The 13,763-nt window shown below is 66.2% G+C and overlaps 3 protein-coding genes across 3 annotated transcripts; all 3 read left to right on the top strand.

The window, feature by feature from the left end:
• The first annotated feature begins 315 nt into the window (after positions 1 to 315).
• PROB1 (proline rich basic protein 1) lies at positions 316 to 5,228 on the top strand. Its single transcript, XM_084535986.1, has one exon. It carries the CDS (start codon positions 742 to 744, stop codon positions 4,927 to 4,929), a length of 4,188 nt encoding a protein of 1,395 aa, XP_084392112.1. The 5' UTR covers positions 316 to 741; the 3' UTR covers positions 4,930 to 5,228.
• Positions 5,229 to 5,495: 267 nt separating this feature from the next.
• MZB1 (marginal zone B and B1 cell specific protein) lies at positions 5,496 to 6,930 on the top strand. The gene is made up of 4 exons (XM_084535361.1): positions 5,496 to 5,845; positions 5,993 to 6,099; positions 6,208 to 6,312; positions 6,384 to 6,930. The coding sequence occupies exons 1-4, from the start codon at positions 5,498 to 5,500 to the stop codon at positions 6,568 to 6,570; spliced, it is 747 nt and encodes a 248-aa protein (XP_084391487.1). The 5' UTR covers positions 5,496 to 5,497; the 3' UTR covers positions 6,571 to 6,930.
• A 71-nt stretch (positions 6,931 to 7,001) lies between these two features.
• On the top strand, positions 7,002 to 11,562 carry SLC23A1 (solute carrier family 23 member 1). The gene is made up of 15 exons (XM_084535360.1): positions 7,002 to 7,074; positions 7,546 to 7,608; positions 7,712 to 7,819; positions 7,907 to 8,064; positions 8,142 to 8,230; positions 8,314 to 8,381; positions 8,460 to 8,641; positions 8,754 to 8,874; positions 8,965 to 9,121; positions 9,264 to 9,411; positions 9,617 to 9,722; positions 9,802 to 9,931; positions 10,152 to 10,295; positions 10,656 to 10,751; positions 10,833 to 11,562. The coding sequence occupies exons 1-15, from the start codon at positions 7,033 to 7,035 to the stop codon at positions 11,084 to 11,086; spliced, it is 1,866 nt and encodes a 621-aa protein (XP_084391486.1). The 5' UTR covers positions 7,002 to 7,032; the 3' UTR covers positions 11,087 to 11,562.
• The last annotated feature ends 2,201 nt before the right edge of the window (positions 11,563 to 13,763 follow it).

Below are 13,763 nucleotides of genomic sequence, written 5' to 3' on the forward strand. Positions count from 1 at the left end.
CGAGGGGGATGGGGATGGGGACGGGGGTCGGGGCCGAGCTCCCCATGGAGAGTGTATCCCAGTCCCGGCCCAGCAGCCGGGCAGGGGCGGGTTAAGCTCCAGGCCGGGCATTGTGGTTGCCCTTCGCTTGCCAAGGTTTAAATTTAGTCCCCACATGCACCCGGGCATCGGGTTGCTGGAGGCTGGCAGCGCCGCCACGCACCTGCTGCCGCCGCTTCCTTCACAAAGCCCCAAAAAGCCGTGGCTGACCCCGGCGGGGGCGGCCGGACCAGGCCGGGCACAAGGAGATCCGCACACCCCCCGAAAGAGGCGAACGACACCGTCCTCCTCCGCTCGGCGCCCGGTTTGACTTTGCGCCTTGCCATCCCTCCTGGCCGCTCGCTCCTCGCTTGGGGGATGCTGGGGGTGGCACCGCTTGGGGACAGGCTTTGTGTCCCCCCACCTGGGGATGCAGCATCCCTATGGGGACAGAGCCACGCTGCAGGGCCTCAGCCACCCGGCACGGCCCCGGCGGGGTCTGCGGGTCCCCGGTGGGCTCACGGTTGCAGTGGCCCCGTCCCTACTGCAGACCCCTAAGCCGGGGGTGGCCGTGGCATTTGCACGCCGCCCGACGCTTGGCATCGCCTCCCCCGTGCTGGCGCCCGCTGCACGCATGTGATTGAGGAGCTGGGTGCCGCGGCGAGCAGAGCAGAAGGTCGAGCCTGCTCCCAACCCGACGGCAGCGCCGGGGCAGTCCCCACCATGATCCCCCGCGGCAAGAGGGACGCCGGCCGCCCCGCCGAGCTGCCTGGCCCCGAAGGCATCGCCGAAGGACGTCGGTCCGCCTGGGAGGAGGACGGCCGCCTGTCCGTCCTGCCCCGCGACGACCTCCCCAAGAGCATGTCCGACTCCTCCGTCTCCTCCTACCACTCGGCGCTGTGCTCGGAGACGACAGACACCTTCAAGGACTGCCTGGAGTTCCTGGAAGAGGAGGACGCGGGCCGCCACACCGCCACACCACCTCAGGGTCCCCCCGTGGGCCCCCCGCCGCACGGCCCCGTCCCCAGCCCGCGGCTGGAGCGCGGCCGGCAGGCTCAGCTGTCCGTCACCGCTAAGAATAGCTCGGCGCCAGGCCGCGGGGGCAGGATGGGTCCCCTCCGCGGGGACCGGCCGCCCGCCGCTGCCTTTGGGGACCGGCCGGGCGCGGCGGCACCGGGGACGATGCTCGGCGAGGGGCGGCGGGCCAGGCGGAGCGGCGGGGCCAGCGACTCGGACGAGGCCGACGGCGAGGTGCGGGCGCTGACGGCCAGGTCGTTCCGAAGCCTCTCGGGCCTTCCCGGCACCCGGCTGGACATGTGCAGCTCCCACACCTCCTCCAGCCTCTCCAACTCGCTGTCAGAGGACGGCGGTGGAGGGCGGCGGTGGGCAGCCTGCGGGGAGCCCCGGGGTGCCGAGCTGGCTGGGCTGACGGGGAAGGAGCTGTTTGAGTGCGTGGATGTGGAGCTGGAGAGCAGCGACGCCAAGAAGGGGCACGGCAAGAAGAGGACCGTCCCCAAGCGGCAGATCCAGCTCAAGAGGAAGGAGAGGAAGGAGCCGGGGTTCTTCCCCTGGGGGGATGCTTCAGCCCCCCAGCCGCTGCCCCCCACCAGAAAGGAGCCCCCAGGCAAGGGCAGAGCTGTTGGTGAGGACTTCAGGTTCAACTACAAGCAGTTCATGAAGACGGCCTCCCTGGACGATGCCTCCAGCAAGACCCGGATGGCCTCCAGCCTGGTGAAAAACGTCCTCGCCAAGAAGATGCAGTACGAGCAGTGGATTAATAAGATGGAGCAGAAATCGCTGAGGGGCAGCTCGACCTCCTCAGGGCCGTCCTCGGTCGGCACCGACCTGCTCGGCGATGGCCTGGAGGGCAAGTCCAGCTCACTCTCCAAGTCCGACTGCAGCATCTCTGCCGAGGACATGCGGTGTCCTCGGGGCTGCGAGAGGCTGGGGGCTGCCAGCACCACCCGGCCGGCCAAGGGGGTCGTGCTGAGCGAGGCGACAAGGGAGAATGTCTGCAAGCTGAAGACGACCTTCAACGAGCTCAACGAGAGGATGAAGTACCAGGAGGTGATGCAGTGCCAGCACCTGCCCGCCGAGGAGCACACGACAGAGAGGACCCGCTACCGGCGAGCGCGCGCCCTGTTCGAAGGCTATGCTGGGGACAGGAAGCCGCTGGACATCACCCCAAAATTTGAGAAAGTGCAGAAGCCATGGCCCAGCTTGAAGCAGCGAGCCATCCGCCCCAGCAGGCCCGAAGTAGTCCCGTTTGAGCCCAAGAGCTTGGCGTTTCCTGATGTGCCACCCCGGGGCGTCTTCACGTCCCGTGCGCAGGAGGTGAAGCTGGTGCCGCAGAGCCGGTGGGAGGAGAAGCCACCACCAGCACCCCGAGAGCCACCGAGCCCCAGCACCCCCGCGGCCACCCCAGCTGAGCCGGGGAACAAAGGCAAGGTGCAAATCCCGCAGCCGCGGGACGTGCGCAAGCTGCTGAAGAGCAGCTACAGCCTCTGCTTCGGCACCACCCGCGGCCCCTCGGCCCCTGTCCCCGTCGGGGAAAGCACCGGGGAGCCCACGCCGCCATCCCCACTCGTCATCCACTGCACCTCTGTCTGCCGCCGTGAGCCAGCACCGAGCCTGGTGCCACCGGCGGACAGGGACGTGGGGACAGCTGGTGGCCGAGAGACGGAGGCGGCACATGCTGAGGGGACGGCGACGGTCACCAGCAACCGCCCCGCGCGGGGCTCGCCCGTGCACATCACAAAAGTCCAGTCCACGCGGAGAGAGGTGGCTGCCGCCGAGGGTCCCCAGCTCAGCCCTGCTGCGTCCCCTGCGTGTCGCCAGCGGAGCGAGATCAGGGTGCCGCCGCGTGCAGGGAGCGGGGGGGACACGCACGTGGAGTCCCACCTGCACGTCCTGGTCGGCCCACGGCCCCCGCCGGTGTCCGGGGAGGGCTCTGGGGCTCGGAGCAGCGCGGTGCTGCGGACGGAGAAGACCCTCGTCCTCCCACCGCCACCGAGCCCCACCGAGGGAGAGGAGGAACGCGGTCGTGGCGTCGCTGCAGGGGATGGTGCCGCAGGGGACCAGCACCGTGGTGGCAAGGACAGCCCAGGGGATGGCCAGGACGCCCGTGCCGTGAAACCAGCGGTGAGAAGTGCGGTAAAGCCACCTGCCAGCGAGCCGGGCAGCTGGCTGGCCTCGGCGGGGAGCTGTGGTGCTGCAGAGGGCACCGGCCCCGCTGTCCCAATTCGAGCGAGGGAGGCTGGCAATGGTCCCTCTGTCCCCACCGCGCCACTCCCCACCAGGCCACCGGACCGGAGGGAGAGCTGGGAGCACGTAACAAAGTGGCCGGGAGCCAGCGAGCCGCACCTTAACGCCACCCCAGTGGAGAACACCAACTACTTGACAATTCCCGTGAAAGCCCCCAAATCCTCCCCAGTGCCAAAGCTGCCCTCGCTTCCCAACCCGGCCACCGCATCCTTTGGGGCTCCCTTAGCTCCCCATCCAGCCAGTGTGGCCTTTGGGACCCCTTCTGTCCCCAGTTTACCCACTGCATCATTTGGGACCCCCTCGGTCCCTAATCCACCTACTGCATCATTTGGGACCCCTTCAGTCCCTAATCCAGCCACTGCATCGTTTGGGACCCCCTCGGTCCCTAATCCACCCACTGCCTCATTTGGGACCACCTCAGTCCCAAATCCAGCCACTGCATCGTTTGGGATCCCCTTGGTCCCCCACTCAACCAGCACATCCTTTGGGACCCCCTCGGTCCCCAATCCAGCCACCGCATCCTTTGGGACCGCTGCAGTCCCCAATTTGGCCAGCACATCCTTTGGGACTCCTTTGGTCCCCAGTGCAACCAACTCACCTTTTGGCTTCCCGTCAGCCTCCAGCATGTCCTTTGGCACCCCCTCGGTCCCCAACCTGACCAACACATCTTTTGGGACACCTTTGATCCCCTACCCCGTGAGCGCATCCTTTATGACCCCCTTGGTCCCCAATCCAGCCACTGCATCCTTTGGGACCGCTTCAGTCCCAAGGCTGGCCAACTCAACCTTTGGAACCCCCTTGGCCCCCAACCTACCCAGCGCACCCTTTGTGACCCCCTCCGTCCCCAAACCAGCCAGCTCATCCTTTGGGACCCCCTCGGCCACCAACCCAGTCCCTGCTTCCCTTGGGTCCCCGTCAGTCCCCAGCCTGGCCAGCGCCCCACTGGGGACTGGTGTGTCCGCCCTGCCCGCTGGGGAATCCCTGTGGAGCAAACCCTTCCCCGAGCCCCCCCGGCCCCGGCCCCCCGAGCCTGTGGCCACTGCGGTGCCGCAGCCCCTGGCCCAGCCCCAGCCTCGCCTGGAGGACGCTCCCCGGAGGACCGAGGGCTCCTCGCCAAGCAACAAGAGCGCGCCGAGCCCCACGCGGCCCTTCAATCAACGCAAGATGCTCGTCGATCCCGACAGCGGCAAATGCTACTACATGGAGCCGCCGCGGCAGCCCCAGCTGAAGATGCTCTACGACCCCGAGACGGGGCAGTACGTGGAGGTGCTCATCCCACCGGTGCCCGTGGCGTCGCACGCGGGGCTCTACCAAGCTCCCTTCAACCCCTTGCTCTACAGCCTGCCCTACGTGCCCTACAGCAGCTTCCCGGGGCTGCCGGCACCCGCGCCGCCCGCCGCCCCCTCCCCAGCGCACCCCGACCTGCAGGGCCAGCTGCCGGCTGCCGAAAACCCCGGGGGCTTCCCTGGGACCTTCAGCCCCGATCCCAAGGGCGAGGGGCCACCCGCTGCATCGGGGCCCGACTGCGGGTACCTGGAGAGCCTGTACTACATCCCCACGGGGATGCGGGCCAGCCCCGGCCCCAGCCAGCCCCCCACCCGCGCCAGCCCTGCCGGCCCCAAGCAGGGGCCACTGCCCCCGCTGTGAAAAAAAAGCTCCTAAAACGGATGGGGGGGAAGATGGTGTTTTAGCAGCACCTGGCATCCCTGGGGGGGGTCTGAGGTTATTCAAGGGAGCACGGCCACGGCTGGCAAAGGGACCAGGTGCATGGCCCCCACCTCCCCCCGTCCCCCTGGTCCCATCCCAAGGGCCGTGTGGTGGGGCGATGGGCAGAGGCACCCCGGCTATGGCACGGACTCCTTAGAACAGCAATAAAAGTGCTGAGCCAGCATTAACCCTGCGTTCCCATGTCTGTGTCGTCTGTAAAGGGGGTGCAGGGGGCCTACATGTTCCATTTTGGGGGCATTTTGAGCAGAGGGGCAGGGGCTGTGGATCCCACAGTCCTGGAGCAGCAGCAGGGATGAATTTCCATGTCCAGGGGTGAGACCCCAAATCCTCAGCCCTGGAGAGTTCAGCCTGCCCTGGGAGGGATTTGGGGGAGACGAGGACAGGCACAGGCATCGCAGGACTGAATTAAACCAAAAAAAAACCAACAAAAACAGAGGGGGCAGATGGTGGGGGTAACCCATGCAGAGCTCCCCTCGGCAGCCCGGGGATGGACAGACAGCTGGCAGCACGGCCGGGCGGGTGGCGCGGGGCACGTCGGCCGGATGCAGGTGCACCGGGCGCGCACCAGCACCCCGGGGTTTATAACGCCTGCGCCTCCACCACTGCACTTTCGGCACCGCTCACCACCCCTGCAGGCAGGATGCGCCCCGTGCTGGCGGCGTGCGTGGCCCTGAGCCTGGTGTTGGGGCCGGGGGCCGGGGATGGGTGCGAGGACCCCCCGTCCCCGTCCTTCTCCCGCTCCATCCCCGCGCCCCAGCTGAGCGCCGAGGAGCTGCACTCGCCCCACATGCCCCAGTCCCTGCGCTGCGACGCCTGCTACGCCATCGCCTTCCAGGTGGGCACCCCGAAACCCCGCTGGGGCAGCCGTGTCAGGCACCTCGCTGCACGCTTTTGGCTGCTGAGGAGGGAGGGGAAAGGGGGAGAAACGTGGGAGCGGGGGGTCACACAGGGGGCTGCCATCACCAGCCGCTTTCTGCCCCAGCTGGAGGAGCAGCTGAGCAAGGCGGAGGCGAAGCTGGGCAGGAAGGCGCTGCGTGAATCCGACTACGTGGAGGTGCTGGAGAGGAGCTGCTCGCAGAGCTGGGAGCTGTGAGTAGCATCCAGCCCCCTCCAAGTGCCACGGGGTGCTCCTGCAGCCCGGGACCACCCACCACAGCGGGTACAGACCCCCCAACCCCACGTGTGTCCCCCCCGCAGCTACGGCGTGCAGGAGCTGAACGGGGAGAAGCGGCTGACGGGGCCGGGGCTGCAGAGCCAGCAGCCCCTGAGCGTGGCGATGACAGGGGGCCCGTGGCCCAGCAGGTGAGGGGCAGGGGGCCGGCGGGGGGGTGACAAGCACCAAACCACACCATGACACTGTCTGCTCCTTGCAGGCTGGCCAAGATGTGCCACAGCTTCGTGGGCGAGCAGGGCGAGGAGCAGCTCTACGGGGCGCACCGACGAGGCCCCTCGGCGCTGCGGGAGCTGCTGTGCCACGGCGAGAAGGGGCCCTGCGCCCCCCCAGCAGGGGGCAAAGCGGGGCGCCCGGCCCCCCCCAAGGCGCTGCAGAACGAGCTGTAGCCCCCGGAACAGCCCCGGGGCCTTGGGGTGCCGCCACCGCGCCCACGGGCGCAGTTAATGCTTAATGCCCCAGCGACCTTTGGAGCCGACTTCGTACCCACAGCGCCAGGACACGTGCGACGGGGACGCCGAGGGAGGTGGCCACCACCCCACTGTCACCGGCCACCACCAGGCTGGGGACGCCGCGCCACCGCTCGTCCCTGTCCCCATCCCAGCGCCGCGCCCGCGGGGACATCGCCGGTGGCACCCGGTGCCCCGTGCCGCCGACCCGGCCGTTACTCTGTAACCCGCCCGCTCTAATGTTTTACCAAATCGGTGCTAACGGCGGTGCCAGCCCTAATTAAAGCAGTTAATCGCTCATCCCCTGCTGCCGCTGCGCTCCTCAGTTTCACAACCCGCGGACTAAAGTCCTCCTCGTCGCCATAAAAGACACCGCGCGGTGACATCCCTGCGCCGCCCAGGATGGGGACCCACTCGGGAGACCTGCCCCAGCCCCAGCCCCAGGTGATTGCGGCTCTGTCCCCGTCCCCCTTCGCCCCGTCCCCATCGCCGGGGGCACCGCGGGGGGCAGGAGGCAGGGGGGAGGTGGCACCCCAAATAGCAGCCCCCTCGGGGCTGTGAGCTAGATGCAGGTGGCAAAGGATTTGGGGGGGGGAGGTTTAGAGAGGTCGGTGAAGCCCAGGACCAGGGGGACACACCGGGGACAAGGTGGGATGCTGCAGCAGGGACTCGCCACCTTCCCGGCACCCGTGGGATGCTGCAGGCCCCCCCAGCACGGTGGGGACCCCAGTGGGGTTTGTGCGCTTGGGACGCCCCCGCTGCAATGCCAGGTCTCGGAGCAGGGGGCCCGCAGCCCTGCCGGGGGTGTCCGGGCGATGTCCCTGCGTCCCCAGTGTCCCCAGGAGGCCACTGCCCCGTTCCCATGGCTCGCCCGGCAGGACGCTGACCCGCCTGCTGCCTCTCCCTGCCTGCCAGGACGCCAGCCCGGCCCTCGCCCGCGTCCCTGCTGCCCCCCCGCGTCCCCACGGGACGGGCAGGGTGAGCACCGAGCCCCCACGGCTCTGTCCCCGTCCCCGAGGGCTCCCGCGGGGCTGGCAGTGGGGACAGCGCTGCCCCTTCAGCTGTGCCCCCCCTGCGCCAGGGCCCCGCGGTGGATGCCGTCCCCCCCCCGGCCCGGCAGCAGTTCGACATGCTCTACAAGATCGAGGACGTGCCCCCCTGGTACCTCTGCATCCTGCTGGGCTTCCAGGTACGGTGCCGGCCCCAAACGTCCCCCAAAGGCACCCCCGGTCCCTGCTGAGTGCGTGTCCCCCCCCCCTCCCCGCCATGTCCCCAGCATTACCTGACCTGCTTCAGCGGCACCATCGCCGTCCCCTTCCTGCTGGCCGAGAGCCTGTGCGTGGGCAAGGACCAGCTCACCGTCAGCTACCTCATCGGCACCATCTTCACCTGCGTCGGCATCACCACCCTCATCCAGACCACCGTGGGCATCAGGTAGGGGACGGCCCCGCCGCCGCCGCCGGGCCCCCGTCCCCGTGCCGCTGGGTGCAGGCGTCCCCTCTGGTCCCCAGGCTGCCCCTGTTCCAGGCGAGCGCTCTGGCCTTCCTCGTCCCCGCCAAGTCCATCCTGGCGCTGGAGAAGTGGCGCTGCCCGCCTGAAGGTAGGGCCGGGTGGTGCTGCCGGGGGGGGACACCGGCTCCTGGGGGTCCCCGGGGGCTCACCTCACCCCTCCTCCATCCCCAGAGCAGATCTACGGCAACTGGACGCTGCCGCTCAACACCTCCCACATCTGGCAGCCCCGCATGCGAGAGGTACGGCCCGGACCCCCCCCCAGTGCCCACCCCGGAGCCCCCAGGACCCCCCCTTCACCTGTCACCATCCCCCTGCAGATCCAGGGGGCCATCGTGGTGTCCAGCCTGGTGGAGGTGGTGATCGGGCTGCTGGGGCTCCCCGGGGCGCTGCTCAGCTACATTGGGCCGCTGACCGTCACCCCCACCGTCGCCCTCATCGGCCTCTCCGTCTTCCAGGCCGCCGGCGAGCGGGCCGGCTCGCACTGGGGCATCGCGGCACTGTAGGGCCACGGGCACAGGGAACGGGGGCAGGTTTTTAGGGCCCTCGTGCCACCTCGCGTGGGTGGCACCGGTGGCGCGCCGGTGGCCCTCAGGGAGCACTGCTCTCCCCAGGTCCATCGTCCTCATCGTCCTCTTCGCCCAGTACCTGAGGAACGTCACCATCCGCCTGCCCGGATACCGCTGGGGACGGGGCTTCGTCCTGCTGCGCGTGCAGATCTTCAAGATGTTCCCAGTAGGGGCACGAGATGGGGCTGGGGGGGCTTTTGGGGAGCGATGCCGGGGGTGTCCCCATCCCCGTGCGACGCCCGGCCGCTGCCCGCAGATCATCCTGGCCATCATGGTGGTGTGGCTGCTCTGCTACCTGCTGACGCGCACCGGCGTCTTCCCCAGCAGCCCCGAGGAGTACGGCTACAAGGCCAGGACGGACGCGCGCGGGGAGATCCTCTCGGTGGCACCCTGGTTCCGTGTCCCCTACCCCTGTGAGTGCCAGCACGTGCGGGTGCCCCGCGGCCGCACCCTGGGCAGGGGGCAGGGAGCAGGCACAGCATGGCCGGGGAGCACCAGGGGTCCCCCCCGGGAGCGGTGCCGGGTCCCCAGAGCGGTGCCGTGTCCCCTCGGCAGGTCAGTGGGGGCTGCCCACGGTGACCTCGGCGGCCGTGCTGGGCATGTTCAGCGCCACGCTGGCCGGCATCATCGAGTCCATCGGGGATTACTACTCCTGCGCGCGGCTGGCGGGGGCGCCCGCTCCCCCGGTGCACGCCATCAACAGGTACAGCCAGCGCCATGGGGACGGGGATGGGGACAGGGACACTGCTCTGCGCCCCAGCAGCTGCCTTCTGCCTGCGCCTGGCTCCCTTGGTCACTTTGTGCCCTGGTTCCCCGCTGGTACCGGGCCTCCTCCTCCTCGTCCCGGAACCTCTGGGTGCATCCCCACCACCCACCCCAAGGGATGTCCCCTCCCGTTCATCCCCCAGGGGCATTTTCACTGAGGGCATCTCCTGCATCATCGCGGGGCTGCTGGGAACCGGCAACGGCTCCACCTCCTCCAGCCCCAACATCGGGGTGCTGGGCATCACCAAGGTACCGCCCGCACCCCGCACGGGTCCCCGGCTGGGCGCGGGGACAGCCGCGGCCACGCGCTGCCCCTGTCCCTGGGCAGGTGGGGAGCAGGAGGGTGATCCAGTACGGCGCCGGGATCATGATCGTCCTGGGGACCATCGGCAAGTTCACAGCGCTGTTCGCATCGCTGCCAGACCCCATCCTGGGCGGGATGTTCTGCACGCTGTTCGGTAACCGCACCGCCCGAAGCGCCACTAAACTGGTGTCGGGACATTTCCCTGGGGACCTGGGCACTGCGTGCGCCAGCCCAGCTTTGACCGAGGATCCCGAGGGACGCGAAGCCACGGACGAGATCTGAGCTGTGCCGAAGGCGGCAGCTGGGTCGGAGCGAGCTGTGCCAGGCCCAGCAGCGCGCCCCGAAGGCAGACGCGGCCACGTCTCTGCTTGCAGGCATGATCACGGCCGTCGGCCTCTCCAACCTGCAGTTTGTCGACATGAATTCCTCCCGCAACCTCTTCGTGCTGGGCTTCTCCATGTTTTTCGGGCTGACGCTGCCCAACTACCTGGATTCCAACCCCAAGGCCATTAACACAGGTACTGTCCCTGGCTAAAAGCCTTTTTCTTGGTTTGCCACCAGCACATTCCTGGGTGAGGGTGCTCAGGGCGAGCAGGGCAAATCTCTTGGACTGTACGTCTTCATGTCAGACCCTGTTCTGCTCACCAACCCACAGCATTAAGTGCATTTATAGGGAAAAAATATGACTTAAATGGGACAACAGCTGCAAGGTAGGATTTACATAGTTAATCTGGAAACTCAGTGAACCTCAGAGCGGCAGAGGAGAGCTTGCAGTGGGCAGTGACACCTCGAGGCACCACTTGATCAGCCTGGGTCACCCCGTGCCAGGTGTCCCCTCTGCTCCCTGCTGTGCCCGCTCAGCCCCTGCCCTCCCGCAGGCGTCGCCGAGCTGGACCAGATCCTGACGGTGCTGCTGACGACCGAGATGTTTGTGGGGGGCTCCCTCGCCTTCATCCTGGACAACACCATCCCGGGTAATTAAAGCAAACCAGGCCGGGAGCCGGGGGGCTCGGTGGGGGCGTGCCGGGGTGCACGGCGGCTGTGGCTGCCCGCAGGGACGCGCGAGGAGCGGGGACTGGTGCAGTGGAAGGCGGGCGCCCACGCCGACAGCACGTCCTCGGCCAGCCTGAGGAGCTACGACTTCCCCTTCGGGATGGGCGCGGTGCGGCGGTGCCGCTGGCTGCGCCACGTGCCCATCTGCCCGCTCTTCACCGGCTTCAGCTGGCGGCCGGGCAAAAGCCACTCGGCGGCGGCGGCCGAGGGCGCGCAGGAGGGCGCCGACGGCCTCGTCGTCTGCACCAAGGTGTGAGCGGCACCCGGCGCCTCGGCCCCGCTGCTGGAGGGCACGGGGCGGGGAAGAGCCGAGCCGAGAGCCCGGGGTCGCACCCGGCAGCATCGCTGGGGGGCTGCCAGCATCCCCCGCCGAGGCTTCTTTCCCCGAACGCGGGGCTGGGGGAATTTGGTTGCTTTTTGGGGATGGCGCTGGCTTGGCTTTAGCTGAATCTAGTGTGCAGAGCCCATCCTGGGGGCTCCCCAGGCGCCGGCCTCAGCACCAGCAGCCCCTGTGTGCTCGCCCCAGCTCAGCCTCCCACTGGCTTGGGGTGTCCCAAGCTTTGCTGAAGCCCGTCAGCTCCGACCAGTGGTGCTGGGACCGGCCAGGGCCAAGGATTTTCACACCACGCCCTTGGCTGCAGCAGGGCTGCAGTGGGTGCAGCTGGGTCTGTGCTGGGTACAGCAATCAGACCGCTCTGTTTTAAGATTCTGCATTAAAAAAACATCCAAACCCACCTGCCCCAGAGGTGTTTTTGTTGTTTCCTGCACCGTTCCCTCGTCCCTTCTGCATTTTCAAGGCTTCAGAGGGAACCATCCCGCAGGGTGCCAGAGGACAGCCTCCCGATGACGGCCCAGCCCAGCTTCTGGGCTCAGGTTGGGGTTTAGCCCCAAAACCCAAAGGTGAAGGCAGCACTGGGCTACCCAGACACGGATACGGACCCAGGTGGGAGCTGAGCACCGTGACAGCTGCTCCCTCCCTCCCTCCCTCTCACCCCACGCAGAGCATGAAGAGCAAAGGAAAATTCACAGGTGAAAGTAAGGGCAGTTTAATAAGTGAGTAAGTGTAAGTGAAGAAGGAAAGGAGGTAGGAAAAAAAAAAACAAAAAAGAAGAAAAAACAAACAAACACGAAGTCCCAAGTGATGCAAGTGCAATGAGTCGCCGCCTCCCAGGGGCTCGGAGCAATGGGAGAACCTCCCCGTCCCGTCCCATCCCAGTTCTCAGGCTGAGGGCGATGCTACGTGGCGTGCTGTATCCCTCGGCCAGCTGTGCTGCCTGAGTCCCCTGCCAGCGTCTTGCCCACAAGAGGTGTGGGTGTGGGCTGAGCAAGGAGAAGGGGAAGCCTTGAGGCTGCGTGCCAGCCTTGTCTGGGTCACAAACCTGACTCAGCACTCCAGGGACTGCCATGGAGTTAACGCCACCCCAGCCAGACACAGCACAGCAAACAATTCGGACCCAGCGACTCCTGGAAGGCAGCAGCCAGCCCCCTGCACCGGTTTCAGTCCAGGGCTGATGCTGAGAGCAAGGGATCGCTCCAAACACCTCATTAGATGAGCTCCTGGCTGAGAGCAGCCCCGTGGCACCCTCCCCTGTCCTACCCGCCGCCTCCAGGATCCCTGCAGACACCAGCAGTAAGCTCGGCTCTTTAACAAACCTTTCTGGATTGTGCAGTTGCCTGGGATGAAAACAAAGCACAAAAACAAACCGCAGCAAGCCTGGCTGTTTCTCACCACGCCAGCAACCAGCTGAAACACTCAGCTGCCCCTCACCCCGAGCCGACTGCACAGGGGCTGAGAAGTCCCAGAGGAAGCTCAGGGACAAGGGCAGGGAAAGCAAACGCCGCCAGCTCTGCAGGGCTCCTCGGGTGGGACCCCAGCTTTGGCCAAAATCAGCTGTAGCATGGCAGGATGCTACCTCCTGACCCTCTGCGTGTAGGTGCTCGAGTTTAAGCAGTTTCCAAAGTCAGGAGAAACACCGGGGTAGGTTTGTTACTTCTAGGAAGGCCAGCAGGGAAAGCCATGGGAGGCAACGCCCAGCAGGGCAGCTGGGAGAAATTGTGCTGGATGCCGCGGAGCAGCAGAAAAAGGAGTTGTCTGACTGGATTCCTCAGGAGAGCAGATTTTCCAGCTGGAGCGAGACTGGCAGCAAAGCCAAGTGGTTATGGAGGAAGCTAACAGCAGAGCAAAGGCAGCGCCTCGCTCTTCCTGTCCTACAGCACCCTGTGATCTCGGACATGTTTCCATCGGGCTTACCCACGGCTTACAAAAACAACAGTGCTTAAATAAATACAGCAGCACGTTGTGACACGGGAGTGGCTCAGACCCCTACCTGAGGGCTGCTGGAGGCGACCTGACCCCTGTGGGCACCCCGCAGCTCGCTCAGCCCTTCCTGGGGCTCTGTGGGGTTTGTGCAGGGAGAACAGGCACCGAGAGCACCCCGGCTCCAGCAGCTGCCCTGCCAAAGCCTCCGAAAGCCTGTGTCAGGCAGCAGTTTTATATAGTGCCATCAGCTGCTAACTGGGACTTCCTGTGCTGCCAGAAACAGCGGGGCTGAACTAGGATTAGCAGTGATGAGAACGAAGGAAACTATGGCCAGGCAAACACGCAGAGCAGTCAGAGGACAGAAAAGAGCAGCCAGAGCTTGAGCTCGGATCACTTGGGGCTATCCTGTCACAAGCAGCCCTATGGGCACCGTCCCTGATGCGCAGCAGCACGTCATCCCTTCCCCCTGCAGAATGAGATGCCAGGTGAGATGCAGATTGATGAGACAGCCACCAAATCATTTCTACTATTATTTATTTTTTTAAATATTTTTGAAAAAATATAATTTTTTTACAATATTTTCAACTTAAACACTATTCACACTGAACACGTATGGCAGCTTAACCTACCCAAATATGAAGTTTAAGAAGCCAAAACTGTTCTAGCTTTATTA

Source organism: Aythya ferina (genome assembly GCF_964211825.1).
Source record: "Aythya ferina genome assembly, chromosome: 14".
Taxonomy (NCBI): domain Eukaryota; kingdom Metazoa; phylum Chordata; class Aves; order Anseriformes; family Anatidae; genus Aythya; species Aythya ferina.

Bases quoted from the DNA above. Each gene is read 5' to 3' on its own strand.
- PROB1 (XM_084535986.1), top strand. From the start codon at position 742: ATGATCCCCCGCGGCAAGAGGGACGCCGGCCGCCCCGCCGAGCTGCCT.
- MZB1 (XM_084535361.1), top strand. From the start codon at position 5,498: ATGGACAGACAGCTGGCAGCACGGCCGGGCGGGTGGCGCGGGGCACGT. The intron at 6,100-6,207 runs GTGAGTAGCATC...TCCCCCCCGCAG, and splicing joins TGCTCGCAGAGCTGGGAGCT to CTACGGCGTGCAGGAGCTGA. The intron at 6,313-6,383 runs GTGAGGGGCAGG...TGCTCCTTGCAG, and splicing joins GGGGGCCCGTGGCCCAGCAG to GCTGGCCAAGATGTGCCACA.
- SLC23A1 (XM_084535360.1), top strand. From the start codon at position 7,033: ATGGGGACCCACTCGGGAGACCTGCCCCAGCCCCAGCCCCAG. The intron at 8,642-8,753 runs GTAGGGCCACGG...TGCTCTCCCCAG, and splicing joins CACTGGGGCATCGCGGCACT to GTCCATCGTCCTCATCGTCC. The intron at 9,932-10,151 runs GTAACCGCACCG...CTCTGCTTGCAG, and splicing joins GATGTTCTGCACGCTGTTCG to GCATGATCACGGCCGTCGGC.